This window comes from Sparus aurata, chromosome 2 (genome assembly GCF_900880675.1).
Source record: "Sparus aurata chromosome 2, fSpaAur1.1, whole genome shotgun sequence".
Classification (NCBI taxonomy): domain Eukaryota; kingdom Metazoa; phylum Chordata; class Actinopteri; order Spariformes; family Sparidae; genus Sparus; species Sparus aurata.
Window position 1 is genome coordinate 30,379,644 of NC_044188.1, and position 25,953 is coordinate 30,405,596.

Sequence of the window (25,953 nt, forward strand, 5' to 3'; positions counted from 1 at the left end):
TTCAAATGGGTTGTGCGCCAACACTTTTAGCTTTGCAGTTATAGTGCAGATTTTGAATGAAAACTTACATTTTATTACTGTGAAACTCCAGAAATGTTTGTGGACTAAGACATTTCCCCCAACCTTCCACTGCCATGGGGGTGAGTAGATAATGACTGAATTTTTGTTTTTGGAGGAATTTATCCTTTAATGGGTTATACCTGGTTAAATTAAAAGAAAAAGTCCACCCTCAGTAGGTATTTTTTGCTACTTAGATTAATATATTTCTGGGTAATTTGAGTTGAAGGTTGTGTCAAATCAAGTCCCAAGTCAAGTTTACAGCAGTATATGGTACTTGTAAAGAAGAAATACACTGTGTCTGTACCTTTTTAATAATATTATTGGCCAATGTATCTCACCTGTTAAAAAATATGACAATGAGTTGCTATTTAATGAAATAAATGTCATCAAAGACAACAAAAATATAACTTTAAAAAGGCCAATGAAAATATCACTCAATATCCCTTTTAAACAGTGAAATACTGTCTGCCAGACTTTAAACCAACAAACTAAACTGAAAACATAAAAATGAACACAGACAAGTAATTTCAGTCATCACGTCAAACAGTGACTTGAGTCAAAACCAGGTCACAATGACTCCAGTCCAATATCTGAGTGGTTATAGTGAATTCTGACCTATTGAGACTACTGCTGGTGGAATTATTAAATCTGCTTCTATGATGGATGTGTCTCTAGAAAAATCTGAGGTATGATGTTGATGGTTCAGTTGGTAAGAGTACAGTAACTCAAAAACAACAGATTATTACATAAAACCCACACGGTGCATTGCTACAAGGTGTTAGGACCCTTTAAAGGGTTGCAAGAATCTGTTTTTCTCATTCACCTTGTCATATCACACAACATATAAAGTGTTCATTTGTTTGATTTTGCCTGAGTTTTTCTCACTTATTTGAATGGACAGGTCTCAGTTGGTGATGTCACAAAATATACCAATCAGACATTACATTAAAATGTGATTACATTTGGGCTTATTTATTTATTTTGCAAGGCTACTGTCAATCACATTTAATCAAACCACATCCACACACACTTGATGGAGTAGATCAGGTGAGTTTTTGTTTGACTCCTAAAAGATATTAACAGTTTTTTAATAAATAAAAAAATCTGGATGAATTAAACAGGTAAACAATAAATATAGATCAAGAAAATTTTCTTAGGCCGAACAAACAACAAACTTCTACTGAGATCTGAGCACGCATGACAACTTCTCTCGCAAACACATAAACCCCTACAAACAATGACATACTGCATGTTCTCACTTCAAACACATCTCACACTGATTAGTACAGGCACTGTAACTCAATACTGAAGATGGTGCCAGCACTGCACTGCTGCCTCTCCTTGTGCTGGTTTCAATGGCTGTGGTTTAATCAGCATTACCATGATACAATGGAACAACAGGTTCCTACATTGTAACTTGTTTCATCTAACCTGCTATACGTCAGTGCTACACCTTCATACTGACTCTTTAGTCTATGACATCACACCTTCTAGTTTTCAAGTATTGCAATTGTGTTTTAAAATAAAAAATGGTAAATTATACTAGTAAGGAATAAAATATTGTTGCATTTACATACTTGAGATATTGACACTATTGGAGTGAAAGAAAACTGATGAAAAGAGGCCAAACATAGCACACTGAGCTGAGTTTTTGTATCAACAGTGGATGAACTGAGAGTACAGCCCAAACCTATTTCTTTCCTGACAGCCCCAACATGTGAATATTTAATCTTGTGGATTGACGAATCAGCAGTGTCCATAGCTATAACACTGCGCACTGTCAGGAATCCCCTGTTCTGCTAAGTTGCTAGGAAAAATCAATAGCACCAAACATGAAACATCAATGCTCCTCTGATACATGGTGGAGGCTGTATAATAAAATCAATACATACTGTAAATATTCCACGTTATAGTGATAATTATAATGAGCTATCTTTGGTGGAAGTACTTCTGGGCATAAATGGAGTGAAAAGAATGCACTAATGTGGAGCAGATGGAGCACAAGGCATAAAGGAATATGTAACTGAATAATGGACAGTTGAAAGGTGCATACACATGCATGAAACTGAGCAAAAATTGTTCATTATTTTCTTAAAAAACTTAATAAAGTTTAAAGACGTACGTACATTGATTAAGTATTTAAAGGTGCATAAAACAAGATCGTATACAATGACAAAAAAATATGTAATTATATCACGTCAATGAGTAAAAAATGAACTGAAATAACAGAATGCTTGAACACACAAATTATAATTAAATACTTTCTCCCTTTAAATGAATAATGACAAGCTCTCAACCTTATCTTGTTCTCTAGCAAGTTCTTAAATTGATTAAGATGATTTGAATAAGCAGGTAATGTAGCTAAAGGAATGATAGGTGGATGAATAGAATCAAATCTGTAATTACATAGTGATTTAAATAGTTAAGTTGTGCCATCATACTGCTGCTGAGCAGAATGTGCATGAGAGAGAGATTGTATACAATGATCCCACCGTGTGTGTGTGTGTGTGTGTGTGTGTGCGTGCGTGCGTGTCACTTTTTTCCTCACACAAAAACAAACAAAAAAACCGAGCTGTTGAGATCATTGCAGTAGACATTTTCTTTTTAAAACCGTGAAGCCTGTAGGGGGCAGCACATAACATGATATTACAGCTGCTTCGTATTATGTGCAAGTGTACATGTTTGCAGTTGGTGTCTTGCCATCCATCCATCCCTCCACCCCTCCATCCATGCATCTATCCATCCTCTGCAGCTTATTCTGGGGCACCTTCACAATAACATTTTGCTGCTTCTTCTGGGAGATCCCAAGTCTTTCCCGAACCAGATGAGACACCTTATCTCAGTATGTTCTGAATCTACTCTGGGGTTTCCTCCTCCCCAAACGTACATAAAAAACCTCCGAAGCAAGGTGCCTAGGAGGGTCCTGATCAGATTCCTGAACTGCCTTGACTGGCTCCTTTCAACCTGAGAGAGCAGCTGCTCTACTCCTCACTCCCTCCAGATGTCTAAGCCTGTCACCCTGTCTCTAAGAGTTAAGCAGACCACCCAATAGAAGAAACTAATTTTGGTGGCTTGTACCTTTGAACTCATTCTTCAGTTACTACATGAAGCCTGTCACCATGGGTTAGGCTCGGAATGTAGATTCACTGGTAACTTAAAAGCTTTGCCTCCCGCATCAGCTCCAACTTCACCACAATGGTTCGGTGCACCAACCGGCCTGATGAACTCCTCAGTAGTGAACAATAACTTGAGATACTTGAATTTCTCTTCTTGAAGCAGAAACTCACTTTTAACGAAAGTGAACAATCGAAATATTTTTGGCCGGGAACCGGGGCTTCAGGCTTGGAGATGCTGACTGTCATCCCTACTGCTTCACCTACAACTGAACCACATTATCTGCAAAACACAGAGGAGCAATTCTGAGGGCCCCATACAAGCTCCCCCGGCTGAACCTTGGGATCCTATCAACAAACATAATCAGTGACAAGGGCCAACTTTGATGAAGCCTAATAATCACTGGATGGCTGGTAGCAACGGCTCCAGTGACCAATACTCCTGTAAGACTGGATGCAGAACACTGTCGTAAGCCTTTCTGTATTCCACAGAATGGTCAGAGGATGAAAGAAAAATAAATACATGAATAAATAAATAACTAAAAACTTGTATTCCTAAAGCCATTTTGTCATAAGGTGGTGAAATTGTCCTATTTGTTCAACCTGTTTTCCCTTAACCTGTCTCGGTATATCAGTACTTTATCTAAAGTCCCCCACCAGTCAAAAATGTATGTGGCTTATTGTTATTTCACTTGAATGGTCAGATTTCACTGTACAGAGTTTGACACAACAACACTGTTTCCACATTCATCTGCTGAAAGGGGAAAGCTTCTCTGAAGTAACCTTAAGTTAGTAATGGACAATATTGAATTTTTGCCTTTTACCTGATATGCCACTATTTTCCAACTCGTTTTGGCCAATCACCAACGGCAATAAGAATATATAAACCATTCCACCTTATTGCCGAGTACATTAAGTCTCTCCTATAGTGGAATTATAACACATCAGGGACATCCTGTGGTGTCTAGCACCGGGACGTTTGTGGCAAGTGGCATGATCCACATGATTACCAGTACCCAATGATTCCCAGCAGAACATTGTTAACGAAATGATCAATGAGCAATCACCTGTCAGTGGTTTTAATGTTGTGGCTGATCAGTGTATATGCCTTATCATGGCGGCCCACTAACAGACACAGACATACAATGCTTTTCAAAATGTACACATTCTTGGGGAAAAAGAAAAACTAGTCACCACCTGCCTGTACATACTTGTGTCAAGTGTCATCTCCTCAGGTTGTAAAGGCAGAAATGTTCATGTCTTGGTGATGCCAGTATTTCAGGCTCGAGCACCGACCAGTGCAAGGGCCCTATTTTAATGCAAGGAACTTTTCTTTGTCCAAACTAATCACATTTTTGAGGAGCCAAATTTGCTTGAAAACTCATCAAACATTGCACAAGGGCTAAATGGCTCAGCAGCGCCCCCTAAAAATTTTGCCCTTGCTATACATTTTACTACATGTATGCTATTAGGTAGGCACATGTAACATCCCAAGACTTTAAAGTAACTCTCTTGGGGACATTACCTAAACCCAACAGGTAATCAGCTATCTTGTTAAGTTTATATTGAAATTTGGTTAATAGGACTCACAATTCCATCTTAATCTTGGTCGGCATTGATAGGACCTTAACAACGCTCAGTAATGAAGTCATTTGTGTAATCATAGTGTCAAATTTGAGAATTCTATTTTTCACTTGACTGCTCCAAACCTCACTTGTTTGCTAAAAGTCTCGTACTGAGGAAATACAGAAAGGTATAGGCCCTATATGCTTACAAATGATTTCTGGCATGTAAACCAGACCCACCTCATATGGGGTAAGCAAAGCCTTAAGACCTTTATTATGGCAAATAATGAATCTACAAATTTTCTTTAAACAACATTTCCATTGTTTGCAATGATTGCACATTGTCCACTCTGCCCCAAACTCATGAGCATGTGTTCAATAAGACTTCCAACCTAAGGACATCTACATCCAATATTCAAATGTCACTGTGCCATCTACTGACAACAGGAAAAACATATTGCATCACAATATTTTTGTTGCGCATATATTTTTATGCTGTGGTCTGCGCTTGATACACTGGATAGAACATAACATGTAATTAGTGGGTGTTTTCTGGTGCCATAGGAAGTGAAGTACAAATTCAGAGCCTTTTTTCGACCAGTCAGTGTCCATGGCTACCACATGCCCCAACGCACGGAGGGTGCGAGGGCCTGCTGCTTGCTAAATTAATTTCAAAGCCAATTGTGTCATTCCGTGCCAACTCACCCAAAGTCCAGAACCTCTCCTAGTTCATGTAAAGGACTTTTCTCAAAAATATTCATGTTGAAACTTCAATTTAGTTCACAAGACATTCCAAAGTCATATAGCTATACTCTAAATACATTTTAAGCTATGGCTATGAGGTTTGAGCTAAATTTCCAATTTTTTGTGGTTCCTTGCTCTCTCTCCAAGGTATTTTAAACCTCACCAGTTGCAAATTTTTCACTGGATTGAGTTGAAATTTTTCCTGAAAATCCAAGAACCCGAAATGCACTGAGGTGCATTATTATTAAAATTTGGTTGCAAGAAAGTGAAAACTATTGGAGATAGGAATTTTTTTAAAAAATACAGATTATTAATTCTAGTTAAAAATGGCTTCTGGTTATTAATTAGTTTTACCATTCAGCAACAACCATTTAATTGAAAAACATGTTGCCAAGTTTTCTTAGTGTCTCTCGGATGTTCAGGACAAATTTCCATCCAATCCAGTAAAAAATAAGCGATTGGTGGGGATAAGTGTTCACATACAATTCAGCTCTGATGGCCAAACTTCAATAATTCATAACTTACAAAGTATTCAGAGAACAGCTAAAGAATTTTAAAAGCTCCCATGAATTTGATAGGAATTTAAACACGATTTTCTTCAAGAAAATCCATGACATGAACTGGGAGGCCCATTGAATTGACACAGAATGACCCTATACTCTATTTTACGTGTCAATATTATTGTGCATCCATCCCAATCATGTACAAACATAATGTCAACTAGTTTGGAAGCCAATCCTGATGCAGTATGCAAATGAGTGATGTGGAAACAAGAAGCCTACAGGGCACATACACTGACAATCAGTGAAGTAGGAAGATTTTATGTCAAGTAGTTGATCTTTTATGGCTAATTCCAACATCTGTGTATTCATAGATTCTGGATTTTAGGATGAGGGAGAAGGAGACAATACGTTCATACATTTCTAACTAAAACCCGTAAAGAAATTATAATTCGAAGGAAAATAATCTTATCTTAAAATCTTAAAAGATCTGGGAGGATTTGTAAGGGTTTAAAATCTGTGTTTTCTGTTATTAAATCCAAACTGATTGTTGATTGTCATTCTGGCTCTGGGAAGATTCCTTGCCTTTTTGATTCTTTTGTCAAACAATCTGAATGGGATTAACATCTTGTAACGTTGGCAGTTACACACAGATATACAAAAAAATCCACCACTTAACAACAAAATGAACTCCAAAAATGCTAGTTTCATTGTGAACCCCTGCATTTAACATTGTTCATGGCATGATTTTTCGTTTAGCCACTGCTGCTCCTCCTGATATTGCAGCACTCCTTCTCCACCCTGAAAGCATGGGGTCACTACTAATCAGGGTAGCTTTTGCATCAACTGGGCAAGTCATTGGTGTTGGATACTTACCTAAGCAGGTGCTATGGTACATACCGTGTACTAAGAGATAGAGCTGCTATGCTGGCACAGCAGTGCCCTCCCCTCTGTTTAAGCTATTAGCTAATTGCAAGATGCTCTCTAGGTCGGTTCTCCAGTGTGACAGATTTGTCCATTAGCTCCAGTGGATGCCCTTGAAAAAAGATGAAATAAATAAAGTTCTTAAAATCCACTCCAGACTTGCTGCATTTCCAGCCAGAACCCCCCAGCAGCCCACTGTGCAGTTGTCATGAAGGTGTTTCTTCTTTTACTCTCCAACATTCCATGTGGACTGCTGATGCTGTTCCATATGTATTTCCCCGTTATTTTGTGATAATCAGTTAACCAATCAACAAATAGTCCAATTAATCAATCAATCAATCATTGAGTCACTCTATATCAGCCAGTTGGACATCAGTGGTTCACTTGATCTTGGGCACCACCAGTATTTCATCCCCATCTTGAATGCTGTAGGAATGGAGAACCCGGGTGTTGTACCGCATTTCCTCCGGACCAAAGGCGCTGCACTTGTCAATGTAATAGAGCCTCATGCTATTGGTGGACAGCTGGACCACTGTTGTCAGCTGCTTCTTCAGTTCAGCTACCGTCTGGTCCAAGCGGATGTTCAGCTGAGACAAAGACAAACAGTTTCTACATTTAGGTGTTAAATGGACACCCATATATCTCAGAGTAGGTACATTAAGCCAAAGTCTTATAAGTTTTAAATTCTGTACATAGTGGGTGCAATTGGTCTGTAACAATATGTAGGTGGGTTTTCTGTGTCAAGTGGCATCCACATGAAGGACAGGACCCAAGGTTCCCCAGCAGAACACTGGATTGTAAAGTAATTATCAAGGTTTTTCACTCCACCTGTTTGCCCTTTTAATGTTTTGGCTGATCATGTATGTGTATAAGCTATTGTACAGGAGACTAGATTGTACTCTTACCCAGCGAAGCTAAACTACATCAGAATATCCACTAGACTTTTAGGCCAAATGCATAGTTAAGTCTGTATTCCTTTGTTTTAAGGTCATTTGAGGGCAAAGGTCTTATCTCATTATAATTGAGCGATCTGAAAACAAAAAAATAAATATATCTATGGACACTATGTATAATTCAGGAAAACAGGAAAACACAATGCAGTAAAGGGGGACTGAGGGACGATCTGTGGCTTAAGTTAAAGTGGTAATAATACAAAAAATCTGAAGAGTTGAAAGCATTTAACTATACTAAATTGTCCAAATGTCAACTCAGCATATTTGTTAAATCTAAGTCAGTAGTTACTGTGCAGTCGGCTTTGACGACTTCTGGCAAATTTGCTCCCAAACCACGTTGACTCAGCTTTGTTACGTAATTTGTTACCCGTTTGTAATTTTGTTATGTGGATGCAAAACATGCAAGTATTTTACAAATGTGTCTTGTCCAGGTCAAGTAATAATTTTGGTGATGTGCTTAATCATATACATTTTTTGAGAGATTTTTCCACTAAAACTAGACTAAAACTATGAAGGATGGAAATTACAAAAAAGCGACAACTAATAAGCATTTTCTCCTCGTCTGAGTCTGAGACTAATCCTAAAATAGATGCAAAAATTAACATTGTCATTTCTCATTAACATTCAGCAAAAGGGTTGCAGGTGGGTACAATTACACATAGAAGTACTACCTACAGTGACCCCCTAGCAGCAGAAAACAATAAGTGCTTCTCACCATTGAGAGACCCAGCATGCACTTTAGACACAAGGTGCAGCAGTGCTACTTAAGTTAAATCTTTCGATTCGCCAACATTATTGTTCAGGATCCGATGTTAATTTATGTTTTGTGTTCTTCTTCTAAACATTGAAAAGATCACACGCAGTCCAGGTTCATAATGCAAAATTGTTTGCAATGAAGCAGTTGTCCTACTGATGAATGCTGAGCTCTATCAGAGCTACTTTAAAAACAACTTTGAGAAGCAAAAAGTTTAATTTGTTTCATCTGTAGAGTTTCCTATGTCCTGTCAAGTTTCTAACTACAGCTTTTAGCTTTGCTGCTGAAATGTGCCACAACAATTGAGGCAGTGACATTGCTGCGTGCATGTATTTAGAATTACAGAAGAAGGCCTCTCTAATCATGTCAGGAAATTGTTAAGCAAAACACACAATACATGTGAGAAAATAGTTCACTCGGTCGGGTGGGAGGTGATTGATTTATGTGTACATGTTGATTTTGGATGACAAAAGAAGGGAGGAGTCAGCAGTCGGTAAAAGAGTTTTTTTTTTAAATGTGAATTACCACAACCACAGGAGGTCAAACATTCATACAGTGTGTGTGCCCAACAAAAATTAGGCTGATGGTCGAGTAGTATGTGAGATTAGCTGGGGATAGATACACACACAACCACAAACCCAACTCATGATCCCGTCCAGGCTTAACAAAAAGACCCTTAACAGGATTGCAAGGAGGAAGTAAGGTTACATAAAATCACTTTAAGCCCCGCCTTCCTACACGTGTGAACAATTTCAAATCAGTACCCCATTACCTGCTCCACTTTTTCCTCACAGTGAACCTCCACCTGGGCACGGCACCGAGGTCGAAGATCAATCTCAGCAAGCGGTTCCAGCCTCCCATACTTGGTTACCAGGGAATGGTATCTGAGGAGGTTAAGAGCAGGTTTTGCTGTCAGTCTTAACAGTGCACACACCACTGCAGTTAGTGAGTACAGACAGGGAGTACACCGAACCTGTAAGGCAGCTCTTCCTCAGGGTAGTCAAAGTAGTAACGGATGAAGAACCGTTCTGCGTCTTCTCTCTCACTGTCAGTCACAACACTGCCATTTAACAGTGATATTGAAGGAAGCCTGATAGGAAGCACATACATTATGTATCATTGCAACACTTCTCAGTGGAAAATACAAAACAACCCACTATTCTCACTGATGTCATTGATGGAACTCACTGTGCTATCATGAGGCTGCGTCGCTCTGCATTGGTGTAGGCCTGCAATAAGGGAATGCCCTGCAGCCGCACTTCCTCTAACTTAGGGAAGAAGTTCAGCTTTTCAATGTCAGCCCATTGGTTGAGACCTGATAAAACACACACAAGTCATGTTTCAAATAGTTTGGCATATGGTGTGTTAAATAATAGCAAGCAAGCATTATCCTGAAAGGAGAAAATTAGAACATATGGCTGTATGTTACAAAAGGTAACATTAAGCATACATAGATAAATACATACACCGAGCAAGACTTCAACACTAACAGCAGTAAAGACAACTGGCAGGTCAGCATAGTCCTGAGAGTGAATATAAATACAGCTTCTGGTCTACATAAAATACCTGTTAATGTGCTAAAAACATGTGCTGATTTTTCCACCTGTCTGAGTAATGTTTGTTAAAAACTACGATGCCCAGCTGCACTAGGAACTAATAGATTTTGGGGACCCTAACCTAATACAAGTATTTAGTCAACATCTTAATCCTATTTGACAATCTTTGCTGCCTTATTATCTCGTGTTTCAATTCTCTAAGACACAAATCTAAAAATCCCTGACACAAACTGCACTTGTAACCAGTGTAATAATCTCAGCCTGAGAGCAGAATTCAATTTCGTTTCAAGAAAAATAAATGTTTAGGACTTCATCTGAGACAAAATGACTTGCAAAAACGATGTTTCCTGTGCCTTTGGTGATTTGCCAAAGTGATGCATTGAAGTCGATTTGAAGATGTCTTTGGTTATTGTCTTTGTTCCATCTATTCTCAACAGAAATCTAAAAATAGATTCACCACTGATATTCCCCTAAACAGAAACAGTTCCTGCGATTGGACGACATGGAGAAGGATCTAATGTAATACTCTCCAAATAAATCAAAGCTTTTAAGATACGGTCACATGTTTGCTTGTGCTAATTTTATCATCTGTTACAAAGTCAGTGCAAACAGACCCTGATACTGTCATCCTGGGGAAAAATCTGTAGCCTAACATTAGTGTTAAATTAACCCATCACAGGACACTGAAACACACATTCAAGTTATTGAACATGTCCTTCACAAAAACCGTCAGACAATGAGCCAACACACCACTCTTCCACTGACCTGAGTTGTTCAGGTTGATGCTGCGCAGGTTGGGAAAGAGCCGCGGCAGGATATCCTTGCTGTCCTGGATAGAGGCTAAGTTGTTGTTGGCCATGACCAGCGTGTCTAGGCTGGGGAACATGGAGCCAAACTTGCGGACTTCGGCCCAATCCTTGAGGCTGTTGTCGGTGATATGAAGCAGGCGCAAGGTGGGGCAGGCCACACTGGAGGCACTCACACTACTGTACTCATTAAGGCAAAGGAACAACTCCTCCAGCCTGCAGGACAACACAGGACAAAGAAGACAGGAAGCATGTGTGATCCGGCCCTTCTGACGACAATACAGGGACTAATTTTTTAGTGGAAATCGCGCTCTCTTATTTTTGTTATGGTGTTAGCTCATTAAAGATGACAAGGGCAGACCCTTTATAGCTGGTTTTGGTAGACAATGATAACAGTAGCGGTGCTGTGTGGAAATACTTCACATTTGAGGCAACTTTGGGGCTTCAGAGCAGTGCTCACAAAAGTGCTAACACACTAAATTTAGAAAGGAAGAAAACACAGCACGCTGATTTCTGTAAAGAATTTTGAACGCTGTGACAGCTCCCACTTCAACATCACCAATTCATGAAGATTTTCATAATAAACAGACAGCAGAGTTTCAGTTGACAGGAAAATGCTCTGACAATGGTGAGATGCAATCCCGCTTCATTTCATTTAATGAAATTGTATTTTATATTTCGTCAATTTTTCCCAAAGGTATAAAACATGGTATTGATTATCAATATTTTTTAAAGGTATTTTAACAGAGTAGGACATTCCAGTACTGTAACAACGCTAGTAGAAAGTTATCCTCAACTAATTAACCCCCTCAGTTCCACCAGATCTGTGTTCGGTCCGTCTTTGGTCTGCCACAGCAGCGGAGCTGATAGGTTTCACTCTAGATATGTGTGTACTTCCACTGGCTCCACTGCATTGTGCATCTACTTTGTTGCAGCTCTGACAGTCCAGACCCTTCCGCAGCAGATACGCAAGGCTTCTATATCTGCCCCAACATGGCCGAAGTCAGCACAGAGCAGATCAAGTGACACAGGAAGCCAGACACTGAAACAACATTTAAACATCTGGTAAATTTTTTAGAGTAAAACACTCCGTGATGACGCCTGCACAAAAATGTCTAATGATATAGCTACTCTGGATGTCATTACTCTGGCCTCCAGCACCACAGTAAGGAATCTGAAAGTTATCTTAAATCAGGATTTGTCCTTTAACTCCCACATTAAACACATTTCAAGGACTGCCTTCTTCCACAAACGGAACATTACACAAATCAGGAACATACTGTTTAAAAAAGATGCAGAGAAATTAGTCCATGATTTTGCTACTTCAAGGCTGTGAAATTGAAATACTCTTATATCAGGCTGCCCCAATAAGTCTGTCAAGACTCTCCAGCTGAAAACATATCTCTCCTATATCAGCCTCTCTGCACTAACTTCCTGTAAAATCCAGAAGGGAATCTAAAATCGTCCTCCTCACATACAAAGCCCTTAATGGCCAGGCACCGGCATATCTTTAAGACCTAATAGTACCCTATTACTCCACTCGTACACTGCACTCTCAGAATGGAGGGTTACTTGTGGTTCCTATAGTCTCCAAAAATAGAACGGGAGGCAGAGCCTTCAGCCATTTGAAACCATTTTATAGTGTCAGTTCAGGAGGCAGACACCTTCTCTATGTTTAAGAGCAGACTTAAAACATTCTTTATTGATGAATTTAGGGTCTGCATAGGGGTCTCTTAGCTATGCTGCCATTGGTTTAGACTGCTGGGGGACTTCCTATGATGCACTGAGCTCCTCTCTCTTTTTCTCTATCTGTACACAATTATGTCTCATTAATGCATGTTACTGACATGACTTTGTCCACAGAATCTCTGTGCTCTCTTGTCTCACAGGTCCCCATAGATGGTGGTTGGCCCTGCTGCTGTGGTCCTGCTTGATTTTCTACTATCATCATCATCATTATCATTATTATTATTATTATCTCTCTATAAAAGCAAGGAATCTCTGTCTGTCTGTCTGTCTGTGTGTGTGTGCCTCCAATATCTCTGCAGATCAGGATCAGACTGACCTGAGAGTTTCAACATGGCTGCTGCGTGGTTTAAGGGTGTGCAGCGTCGGCTTTGTTTGGACTGCAATGATACCGTTAATAAATTATTTCATAAATGCTTTACCAATTCCGCTAGCATTGTCAACTGTAGCCAGCATAGCCACGTGAGCACCAGAGCCAATCACTGCACACCAGAGCCACGTGCGCACCAGAGCCAATCACTGCAGAACCCGACTCCATGACACACCAGGAAAAAAAGCAGATTTATACCTGCAGCGGCGCAAACTGGACCGGGATTTGCTGGCGGTTCGGTCCCGTTCTGTGCATCTAAACTGACTGTTGTGGATTAATAGACTGAACGAGTCCGGACCGAGTCTGTTCCGGTCTGAGGAGATCCGGATACGCGAGGACAACAAACTGGAATCGGAATCTGTGGATGTTCGTGTGTAGCTAGCTGCTAGCCCACCCCTCACCTCCTGAGTCGACGGACGCGCCGGTGTGCCCAAATTACATGACCAATTTAAGATGATGTGGCAGCAAGACGCAGCCTCCGTGAGTCTCGGTTCCGACATATGTGTTGCTGCGGCCTTCAAACTATATACCAGTTTTTAAATCGTGTTGATAGGCCAAGTAAAACCGGACTTAAGATAAATAATGTCCGCCACGCTTTTTCGCGAACATTGCCGTCACGTTTGCTGCGCGTCTGGTGCAGGAATAAGCGATAAAAACTGGCTTTTCTCACAAAAGTGTCCGCACGCAGGAAGTGTTTGCAAGCAAAAAAAAAACCTGTGCTACTCCCTTTCCTATTGGTGGAAAAAGGCACCACACCAACCAATCACAAAATTATACGGCAAACCACGTGATTTGGTTGCTGAGTAACAGGGGGAAGTTGTGTAGTGTTTAGTGTAGTGTGTTTAGTGGAGTCGTTTTTTGTTTAATGAGTCAAAACAATGAGGAGACGGCTGAATGTGGAGGCAGTGCAGCTCTTCATTCAGCTGGAAGGAGCTAAGTGAGCCCTGAGCATTGCCTGCATTTAAATGTAAATAGTTAATATAACTTTGTAAATTTCAAAAACCTATGCACAAATTTAGCAAACAACAATTTATATTTGCATTATAAGTAATAAAAAAAATGGTTTGTTAAACATATTTGTGGTTTTCACAGTAACAAAACTAAGTTTTTCCTACTCGGATTTAATGTTTTATTGTGATTTTAGGACCATTGTGTTAATACAGTATGTCAAAATGAAAAAATAACTGTAAAGTCACACATGTGAGGTTGTGCTGAAAATAATGACACCAAACAAAGGCAAGGTAAATAGTTATTAAGGTGAAATATGATGGTAAAATCAAAAGTAGTCAAAAACGGCCAATTATACCCTGGAACATCAGATTTCACAACAAACTTAAATATCCCTGACGTCCCACCTTCAAACACAGCCTCATTTGGCCATCCATGAAAAAGCTTCTTAACCTCCCACTTTTCTATAGGAATACATACTTCCTACGGGCAATGCACTAGTTCACTTAAATTGATCATTTCAAGTCAGCCCCCCCTTCGCAAGTCTGTGTAGAAAATGAGTAGCTATTCTTCTTACTCAGGTATCTCCCTTGTGAGCAAAAGCACGGTGTCCCAGGACACTTGAGTGTTGTTTAGGACGAGGCGTCGGACCCGAGAAAAGGCTTCAGTCCACTGTGACTCAAGGTGCATTCCTCGCAGAGGGTTGGAGCTCAGGTTCAGGAACTCCAAGTTTGGGATGTTGGACACAATTTTGCTGATCTGAAAATTAGACAAGGATATGAGTTTATCTGCTGTATAGTCTAAAACCGCACAAATGTAAACAGAAAACTAGAAGATTTCACTCTTTTGACGGCAGTATGGGAAAGATAAGATAATCCTTTATTAGTCCCACAATTAGGACATTGGCAAAATTATAGCAGCAAAGGGGATAGAAAAACTGCCATAGAGATATAAAAAGCTCCAGCTTCATGAGTTTGATGGCTCATTAGCATACAGAGTGTATGTTTTTAGCATTCATTAGCAAATTTAATGGACTCTTAGCCATCAACTTAAAACTTAGTGTTCAATGCACTTCTTTGTAGTAGATTACGCTGTCGTTTAACACCTATGTGTCCTATTGTCCATAACCGAGACCAAGAGACTGGTAAAAGCTGCAGAGACACCTGCTAAGGACACCTGCCTGCCCATTTGTTCATCAGAGTCCGAGAGACTGGTAGACCTGCAGACTGGACTAAGAACGCTGAAATAAGGTACCAAGCTTTTATTTTTGCTCATTTGAGTGAACCAGCCATACAGTTTGGGCCTCTTCGCTCCCAAGCCATGCATCTGGCCTGCAACAGGTGATTTCTATATTTTGTGTTATTATATGCCAGCTTGGGTGTGTAATGGTTGAGTGTAGGTCCACTGAGTTCAATGTACATTTTAGTTAAGGTAACTTGAAGTTGGTTATATTGTGTGCTGCAACTGAACATAAGTATTACTGCTACATCTGAAATTGTTGAGAGGTGTTAAATATTATTTCAGTTTTTTATCTGAAACTTTGAAAGGTAAAAAAGGAATTCATTATTTTCTAAATTGGACTTCAGTCTGGCGATTTATTATTATTTTGTTAAAGGTGACCCAAGACCATTTATAGTATATTAGCATAAGAGAAATATAAGGACATTGTGATCGGGTAGCCAGTACAGGGGGTAATCGGGTAATGACTAACAGCACCTCAAGCCAGTCCCGCAGCTTGTTATGGGACAGGTCCAGCTCTATGACATGAGCACAGAAGGCAGCGATCTCAGCCTGGTCTCCCGCCCTGCTGATCCCACAGCTATTCAACACCAACACACTGGGCAGGTTCAGACGGTCTGGAGGTGATGTGAAGGATGATGGGGGGAGAATTGATGAGAATGAGTCAGACAGAAGAGAAGGTTCACACCAAATGTTTTTAAGGGTTGTTTATCCTGGTAAAATGGCCTTGAGATTTAACGTAATCAGGAAATCACAGGAAACTGTGATTTGTTAAAACAAAAACTACCATACTAGCAAATAGTTCAGCATAATGCTGGAAAAGTGAAGGAAAAGTTCACCCATAAATGAAAATTAGCTACTCACCCCCATGATGATGTCAAATTGTGGTTTACATACATTAGTAAAGAATACGTATATCATGGAAGTCTTGAGTTCCAATGATTTCTACAGCTCTAATTTTCCTTTGATGGAATGAGTGGAACACATAATACTTTCATGAAGTTTGGCTCAGTGATACATGTATTATAGGTCTTTTAACAAATCTGACAAATCTGGCTAAATCTGCTGGGTCAAAAATATACATACATTGTATTATTTGGTTTAATGTCTCTTGGCGAATCTCACTTCAATTAGGTGCTTCTGATAACCATCCACAAGCTTCTGGTAGTCCTTTGGGTGAATTTTTAACCACTGCTCTTGACAGAACCAATTATGTTCAACTAAATTTGTTAGCTTCCTGGCACAGACTTGTTTCTTCAGGACAGACCACATGTTCTCGTGGGGTCAAGTCAGGACTTTGGCAAGGCCATTCCAAAACCTCAATTTAACCACAATATCATTCCATCACAGAGAATAATGTGTAGCTGTAGAAATCAATTGAGCAGCGGAAGACCGCCATGGTGTACATGTTCTTAACAAGTGAATGTAAACTTTTGACCATGACTGTAAATTCAAGTGAAGTTTTGTAGTCCACAAAACATTTCTGAAGCTTCAAAGCAAAAACGTGCAAAAATGCAAAATACCTATATACAGGGGTTCCGACGCACTGTCTCCAAAAGCCCCGAGATCCAAATCAATTTGAAAAGGCATTATTTACCCCCTTGACACGGTTATGTCTTCCCTCTTCCAACCGTGCCAGGGCCAAGACAGTGTACTGTGCGGTATGGAGCAGTCACACTAGTCAAACACACTAGACTTTGGGGGTTAAATGTACTTGAGCCCGGTACAGATTGCCTAGTGTAAGGGCACCTTAAAGTGTTTCCTTAATTTTCTTGAGTAGTGTAGGAAAAAAAAAAATCACCAAAGGAGGAAGGAGGATGTCAATGCAGCAGACAGCCCTCCCGACCAATTTTTTCAGTAAACTTCCCCCTGGAAACATCAGAGGAGACATTCTGCCCTTCTTGGCCTGTGCGGTACACATTGAAGTAAAGTGAAGCCTCAACATTGAGGTGTACAAAAAACCTACACACACATATCAATACTTGCTGTTTGGCTCATCACCCACTGGAGCACATGCTGGGGGTCATCAGAAGCCCAAACCATTGGGCTGAGACCGTGACAAAGGGGCTGGAGAGGGGGAAGAAAAGGAAGGAGAAGGAACAGAAGCACATCAGAGTAGTACTTGAAACTGTCGCTACCCAAACGGGACCTTTGTCAAAATGTCTGAAACATCTAGAGCATACAGAGAGGAGGAGACTGAAAAGTGAACAACATCATCATTCCCTATTTCACGAGAGTATCTGAGAAACTCAGGAGGATCTTCAATGAACATCCTATCCTGTTTCACCTCAAAGCTGCCAACAGGATGAGGCAGAAACTTGTCCATCCAAGGACAAAACACTCAGGCATGAGGAGAGTAACGTATGTTATGCTGTTCAATGCAGCTAGGGGAAAAAAACCTCTCCATAAACAAATGGTATAACACAGGAGGGTCAACTCCTCAGGTCAAGATTGTGCTGTCCACTTACATCTGAAGGAGAAAAATCATTCCTTTGAGAACAGCAATGTAAACATCTTGGCCAGAGAAGATAGGTAGTTTGAAAGAGGAGTCAATGTCAAACTGGAACAACCATCTTTGAACAGAGTAGGTGGCATACAACATTACTTATCACCTACCTACAATGCAGTACTGAGTACCCTCCCCAGACAACTCAACAACCATTCACACCTGGACTCGCCTAGCTCTAGCAACCCTCAAGAAGGCCAGTTGGGTCAACAACCCACAATTGGCCTAAAGACTGTGAAACCCAGTGCTCACACGTGTCCTTAACGACTCTGTAAGGACACTCCCACACAGAGTTTAAAAGCCTGCCAACTCCCCTCCAGTTAGTTGGAACCAAAGAAGCCTCTTGGATGAGAGATGAAACGGTTTCAAGAAACTGAAATAAGCCCAGTTGCCTACGATACAGCACTTACTATTACCATGACCTGGATGACTGAGAACCTTCATCAACAAACACCCCCCTGGAGAACTTCCCATTACCCTTGGGTTGAGTAGATAATGACTCTATTTTCATTTTTGGGTGAACTGCACCTTTAAATAGAAAACTATTATACTGTTGTACAAAAACTGTTTGTCAGAGCCAGAGAATTTAATAATTATTGCAATTCACAAAAATAAAGTAATACAGTCATGAGCCGATGGTGATTTACAAACAGTAGGGAGATGAAAACCAGTAATTGCTATGGGATAATGATGCAATGAAGTTCCCAAAATAAAGAGGAACAACTTAGAACTGTGACGTTTTAGCTAATGAAAGGGAGCACATTTTACAAAGTTTAATACAGTTTCTTTGTCGAAAGCCCTGGTTCCTTACAGTGTCTGTTTCTTCTGCCTAAAATAAAAGAATGGATACATTTCGTATTCATGAGTCCAATTTTTCAACACCAAAATGCCTCAAAAGACCAGAATGCAATGCAGCCACATGGCATGTACTAAATACAATGTACAATACATGTCCTCTCTTCTCTAAAACTTGTGTACTTGTAAAAACAGCTGTTTATAATTTTTTTATGCAGTCTTAATTCAATTAGACTACTACTACTTGTATAGAATTACTTATCAATACTCAGTACCTTGAGAAAACTTCAGAAAACATTGACATACATTTTTTAAAATGGCTTCCAAATCACATTTGAAATGAGTGAGGTCTTAAGCCCCATCTAATAGTGTTCTTTATCCCCACACTAATTTGATGTGATGATGGCGAACATGACACACGTGCACATGATGGAAGTTCATGGGGGCTGTTTTTGTTTTATATGCATCCTGTTGTGAATGTCTTTCAAATACGACAGTTGAAACAGCTTTGTCTAGACAGGGGTCTCTTTGATTAAGAAAGTCATTCTGGTCAGAAAGTACTTTGCATCCCTGTTATGAACTTATGTCTCCACTGTGAATAAAACTAATCTGAACCAGCCACAGAATTGAACCTGAAGAAAAATTTTTCTTCTCCAGGCGCAGCTAGCTTGAAACTCTCTCTGTCTGTCTTACAACTGCCCTCTCTAGCCACATATAAAACAAGCATTGTCCCATTCTACAGGGGCTGTAGTGAGGTAAGTAATGAATAAATGATGCCAACATCTACGCATCTGTTAATTTTACAAAGCAAGCCATTATTCACCTCCAGCTCACCTTTCATAGGAGAGCCTTGAGGACCCGCAGTGGGCACCACCACCACCCCCATACCAGGCCCTCTGCGGTATGGGAAGTTCTCTGGACTGTACTTTTCACTCATCACCTCCACAAAGGTACGACCCTCCATGTTCTCTGGTGGCTCCATGGCTACGTCCCACTGAACAGCCTCCCCCTCAGCTGTCGAAAAGTGACAGAGCTTTCAGCTAGTACATAGTCCTGTTTTATTTTCTCGTCCTTACCCATTTGCTATGTAATACATTTTGCACTATAGATTATAAGACTTTATATTTTATGATTTTATTATTTCTGATTTCTACAGTGTTAAACATTTAAAAAAAAAACAACAACAATGTATACAGAACCGAACCGAAAACTGTGATCCCAAAACGTTGTGGATTTTGTAAACCGTTCCACTCCACATAGTGACAAGGATGGCCAGTAGTAAATCTGTGACCCTTACCAGTTATATTATTAGACATTGAAACGATCTCCTACCCAGTTTTTTCCCCCTGCATGAAACTACCAATTGCGGTAGTGTATTGTATTGTGTATGGTAGAGTCCGGAACACTTTTCCCTTTGCCCACCCCTTATCTGACTGGGTTAGCAGGTTAGAGTCCAGTGGTGACTGGTTAGAGACCGGCAGATACACAGCAGGTTTGAGTCCACTGCTTTGTTATTTGTTGTCATTACTAGACAGTGTTAGTGTCTAAACATGTGTGCGTTGGACCGGAGAATTAGTGCAGAATTTCAAAAGGGTATTTCAGCTCTGACTACCAATTTGCAATTTGTTCTTTTGTTTGTTTTTATTTGTTTTTACTGGCTGAGATGGATAAGAAACTAAAGTTAATAGTGAGTTCCTGACAGAAGATCCTTGACCTGGTAAATGCACGTGAATGTTGGAAGCGATTATGCTTTGGATGTCCCAAAATGGTTTAATGGGTACAAGCAACAAATAAATGATGTCCATTATAAGATTAATTTGACAAGAGTGTTTTAGAACAACTAAAGGTGTAAGGTACAAGATGAAAAGAAAGTTGAATAAGACAGTAAATTGGTTAAGAGATATGGCTTTGTGATTAAGGTAAAAAGAAGAAACAGAACCTTGTGTTTTGTATTGACCCAGCAGGTAAACTGTGTTTTCTTTGCTTTTTGTGGTGCATCGTTTTTGATTCTTTTAACTTAGTCCATTGACAAAGTCAGAAAATCAGTGAAGAAATCTGGTTTAACTTTACAAACTAGTGAAAAACTAAAGCTATTTTCAAGATGATGTCTGGAGCTGACGAAACTAGTTCATTCATTAGTTGATTCATTGATTTTTCAAATATTTGCATGTTCCAGCCTCTTCAATGTGAGGGTTTGCAGCTCTTTTGTCTCCTTTTTTTGTTTTTTGGATTGTTGGTTGGACAAAAGAAGCAATGTGAAGATGTCACTTTGGGCTCTGGGAAATTGTGATGAGCATTTCTCACATTTTATAGACTAAATTGTGATAAACGCTAAGTGGACTGTACTTTTATAGTGTCTTCCTAGGCTTAGCAACCACTCAAGTGCTTTACAACCCAAGTCCGCCTTCACCCATTCACATACAAATTCATTGGTGACACAGGCTACCATGCAAGGTGCCACCTGCTCATCAGGAGTGCTAACCACTAACCGCTAACCTCACACATACACCCTTTGAAGAGCCCCAGGGAGCAATTTCAGGTCTAGTATCTTATTCAAGGATACTCGGCATTTAGACTGCAAGGGCCTAGAAACAAACCACCGAGCTTCTGATTGGTGGGCGACTGCACTATCTCCTGAGCCAAAGCTGCCTATGGTTAATCGGTTAATCTTGAAATTTATTTGTAAATGAATCAATAATGAAAATAATAGGTGGTGGTTGTAGACCTCTTGAAATAGCTGCTTTTCTTTATAGCCAACATTTGGGAAATGCAGCAAGTAATCAAATTAAAAGAGGCTGGAGTCGACCATATTTAACATTTTTGCTCTACATTTACAGAGACGAATGATCAACTATAAAAAAAAAAAAAAAAATCTTTAATCCACTGAGACTTTAACTCTATATTAGTAAATTGTTGATAAACTAAACTGTAAGTTATGTAGTATTAGAGATATTCCATGACTGGTAGGGCACAGTGGTCCATTGTTTTAACTGGCTGTTCCAGTTTAACAGCTGGTTTCACATAGTGGTCTAAAATTTCCAAACATTGGTGTTCTGTTGATGATAATGATCAGTCTGTTTATTTCAGATGTTCATTTGCCATTTTACAGCCTCCTCATTCCATAAAACAGCCATTAATAACACATTCACCACATGTTGTAGATAAACCATTTCACTTCTCCCAGTTGTAGCCTGTTTAGATCAGGCATACAAACAGAAACACCAAGAAGGCTAGGTCTGATCAATGCCTGTGTTTCTTTTTTTGGAGCGGTATCGATGATAATGGGATCAGGGAGTGACAAAAGGGGTGTCTCTAAGTCTTTATCAGCAAACCACATCTGTTTCATTACTGATTTTGTGCAGAGGAGAGAAATGAGAAAGCTAAACTTTTTAAAATTACAACGCAATATGAAGAAAGCCCTTTTAACCTACCTTATCACTCCACTTTCTATAATTAAAATTACAAGTAGATTTGTGTGTTTTAAAATGCATGGACAGAGCCTTGACCTGGAATCTGCTGCAAGCAGGCATAAATTATGAAGTGGTTTTTGCTGAAATAAAAAATAAAAGGATCCTGTTACAATATCTTAGTTGATAAAAATGGGATGCAGTAAATTGTGGTAATGTACGAAAGCCCTATGTTATTGTTGAGCATATAAATCTAGTTATTTGCTGCAATGCCATTGTTGTTTCTACAGACATAACACACGTAAATATAAAACACAGATGCCAAACAACTCGCATGTGAGGTTTCCAAACTGTTTCTGTCATCTCCAAATGTATGGTTATAGTTGATAGAATGATATGGGAGAAAGTGTCCTACCTGAAGGGATTTTTCCTTTAGTTTGACCACTATCACTGCTCACTCTCTTTTTCTGTGCTTGTACTGATGGCCTGTTAAAGAAAACAGCAGTAGCCTGACTTAATCTATATCCAATGACAGATGTATTCTTTCATTCACATGAAGCGCAACTGGAACTGAACACAATTAACTTTCACACTAGACAAAGCTGTCTTTTCGGTAGATTAAACAAGAGGCCAATAGTCTAAGTCAGAAGTGTCTTACTCCAGAGTGCCTGGCAGGGCTGACATATGTCTCCAGAAGAAATCCTTTCCTCTTTGATCAGTTTGTCAGGATTTGCTCTGGACAGGCCAGAAAATGGCAGACTTGGAGGGCTTTCACCACATGACACTGGAGAACAAACACAGTTATAGATCAGCTTCTGCCTTGGTAATCATTTGACAATATCAATAAAACATCGAAAGACCATGAAAGCACATTTCCATAGCAGAGCATAGTGCTACTGTGAGCAGCCAAGCTTTCTCAACAGTGCAGACACACAGCAGACAGGAATAACTACAAGGGCTAATAAAACCGAACACTTATGTATACTTACCGAACCGAAAACCGAACAAGGGGTGATAACGTTTTGCCGAACCCCCTTGAGAACTCTCGCAATTTTACTTATGTGCTTATGAGTACACGTACGCACCCGACACTTCGGCATACGTTTCACAAAGCAAGCACCATTTGAGCAAAATGTTCACTTTTGGGGGGGGGGGGGGGGTTACCAGCCAGTGCCTCTCACAGAATAACATCTGTTCGGTGTGGCAACAACAATTAAAAAAAAAAAAGATTATAAAAAGTTGATATTTTATTGCAATGTCGTGCTAGTGATTCGATTAAATCTACGCCGACCTCATATTCAACTTTGTGAATCGCTAAAGATCTCAGAGGGATGTTTTAACGTTATACTGAAACGGCACTGGCACCTACTGTATGGCCAGTCTGTTCTCCATGCAAAGCCCGCTTTGCCAAATGCCTTTTGACCGTATCGTAATTATTTGCTTATCAGTAAATGAACATATCTAACAATTGAAACGAGACAGCTTGCTATTCAATACTTAATTATTTTGAATTCGGCATATTCCCCTTTGTCAAAGCAATGGTCAGTTAAACAAAATATCAACTTTGATTGGTGCTTTACTAGCTACAGTCCCGTACCAGGCAGCGTCAATTTGGTTGAAAGCGGTCCTGGCAACAACAGGCAGAGTGATTACAAAAGTTGATATTTCATTGTTGGCAGTGACACTTCTTTAATGAGAGTTATGCCGAATTTATGCATAACTCGAGGTGATTAATAATGGTCCTACTTTGGGCTTGTTACGTTACAGCTAGGCCGATAAGGCACAGACAGCGAAAAATCGACCGATTTGTGAACCTAGTTTGGTTTTTGATTAAAAGCGTATGGCTAACCCAGAACGGCCAATAACAGCACATTCCAAACCGTTGTTTCCCAAGTGCTCCTAATTAGAATTTGACCGGTAAATAACATGAGCAACGGCCTGTTGTTAGCACCCGAGAATGAGAGTCCAGTCCAGACTCAGTGAGCCTGACCCCCAGCAGCACCTCGATGGAGTCTGACATGAATTACAGATAGCAACGATATCAACATATTTCCAATAACCACTGGCTGATGACAATACGCCAAGAGAACGGCTCAAATACTGCTAAAGTAGGAGGTCGTCGTTCTACATACCTTAAATGTCTATTTTGAATTTTCCTTGTTGATAAAAACAAACCAGTTGTCATTTTGCTCTCCCTTACATCCCGGAAGTGACGTAGCTTCTTAGCTGAGAACGTTATTTCTTTTCTTTTAATTCATTAATTCCTTTTCAAGTAGCACATTTGTATTTGCAGTTATGCCTACGAGATGCTGCTGTACAAAACAATTACGAATAAAAGTGAGTGATCTCGAACAAGAGGAACTATGATGTCATTGTGTTCTCTGGGCTTCTCTCATATAGCTGGTCTGACACTGTAGATATGGTGCTTCTTATTGTGTTGACAGACCGTCATGGCAGGTAAAGAACAGGTGGAACTAATATCACTCATGATGGCTGCATTAGGTTTAGGTGATAAGGTTCAGGGTTCTAGTTTTTTGCATGCTGGCTCACTGAAATGGCTTACTTACTTGCCTACACTTATTAATGAGAGTGTAATTGTAATTAAAATATGTTAGTCAAAATGTCTGCTGAGAAAAATGCCTCATCAAAATAGCCTAATGTGGTACTAAAGAAATGACTGCTTAGGATACACTATTTTGAAACTTGTATTTTTTTAAGTAACTGTAATGTCTCGATAAGATCATCAGAGGGGAGTGAATTCATTTGTGAGATGATTAAATAGAAGTATTGATATAAAAACAAAAAACAAAAAATCACTGATAAGCTACAACTTTGAAAGCACCTGCTTAAAATTGTGCATGCCCCCCTTGTAAAGCCCAAACAGCTTTGATCTGACAAGTGGTGTCTGGCACTGATGAACTGGATCTGAGGAATCTGGAGGCCAGGGTGACGCCTTGTGCTCTTTGTTGTAGTCCTCAAGCCATTTCAGAGCAGTTTTTATGCACTGCCACCAGAGAGTGCCCTTGCCATTAAAGGGTCTACTTGGTCTGCCACAGTATTTGGATGGGTGGTGGATCTCCAGTGGCATCCACATAGATGCCAGGACCCAAGATTTCCCAGCAGAACATTTTATTGTAATAACATGATCAATGTCACTCACATTTAGTGTTGTGGCTGATCAGTGCACAGCAGGAAGAACAATAATTGGCCATTTAACATACAGAGGAGACAACATTTAATATGTATTGAATAAAATGAAACTATAATTATGTAAGACAGTGAGGACATTAAACCTCAAATTCTTGATAGATATGAGACAGTTACTGAAAGTCCCATTTCTAGTGTGTGTAAATGATCAATACATTGTGCATGGGACACCCTAATGTACATTAATCCTATTTGGTTTTGGTGAGATGATGAAGACATGCAAGACTACTCTTGACTTAACACGTTTGACTATTACACTGTAATTTGTGCTGAATGAAAACTGTGTAAACCACAAAAATGTGAAATCAGAAATACCTGTTGAAAGCACTAGCACTTTAACATCTGCATTAAAGTTTCATAGCTGTCTATAGTTGACCCAAAATAAAAGCTGAATTTATGAATGATGTTTTCACTGTTTGGAGCAAAGGCAGCGGTGATGGATGATGTATTTATTCACTTTGAAGATTGCATGCTGCATCAGAGTAAAAATAGGGCATTTAAAAAATAAAGTACTGATTCCAGTAATCACAAAATATACAGTACATAAATGCATGTAATGTTTAGTTTTTCTTCTACTATTTATATGCAAGTACCAGGTACTTTACTCAAGTGGTAATTGTATGGGTGACTTTTACTTTTACCAAAGCAATATTTTACCATATCTTTACTTTTATGCATGTATGGCTTTTGGGTACATTTTACAACACTAGAGTGATACAAAAAGCAAGACAACAGCACCACCCTCAGAAAATCAAAATTC

At 39.6% G+C, this 25,953-nt stretch overlaps 1 protein-coding gene across 2 annotated transcripts; it reads right to left on the reverse strand.

Annotated features, from left to right (window-relative positions):
- Positions 1 to 239: 239 nt before the first annotated feature.
- Positions 240 to 24,249, reverse strand: tbcela (tubulin folding cofactor E-like a). 2 transcript variants are annotated; one of them, XM_030397683.1, is made up of 11 exons: positions 24,119 to 24,249; positions 22,645 to 22,770; positions 22,402 to 22,472; positions 19,414 to 19,593; positions 15,756 to 15,895; positions 14,617 to 14,798; positions 10,935 to 11,191; positions 9,802 to 9,928; positions 9,587 to 9,703; positions 9,386 to 9,497; positions 240 to 7,493 (listed from the first exon to the last, which is right to left on the reverse strand). In XM_030397683.1, exons 2-11 carry the CDS (start codon positions 22,668 to 22,670, stop codon positions 7,287 to 7,289), a joined length of 1,419 nt encoding a protein of 472 aa, XP_030253543.1. In that variant the 5' UTR covers positions 22,671 to 22,770; positions 24,119 to 24,249; the 3' UTR covers positions 240 to 7,286. The 2 variants fall into 2 exon arrangements, with proteins under 2 accessions (XP_030253543.1, XP_030253550.1); XM_030397690.1 differs by lacking the exons at positions 22,402 to 22,472; positions 22,645 to 22,770; positions 24,119 to 24,249 and adding an exon at positions 17,249 to 17,345 and having other exon boundaries at positions 19,414 to 19,534.
- Positions 24,250 to 25,953: the final 1,704 nt, after the last annotated feature.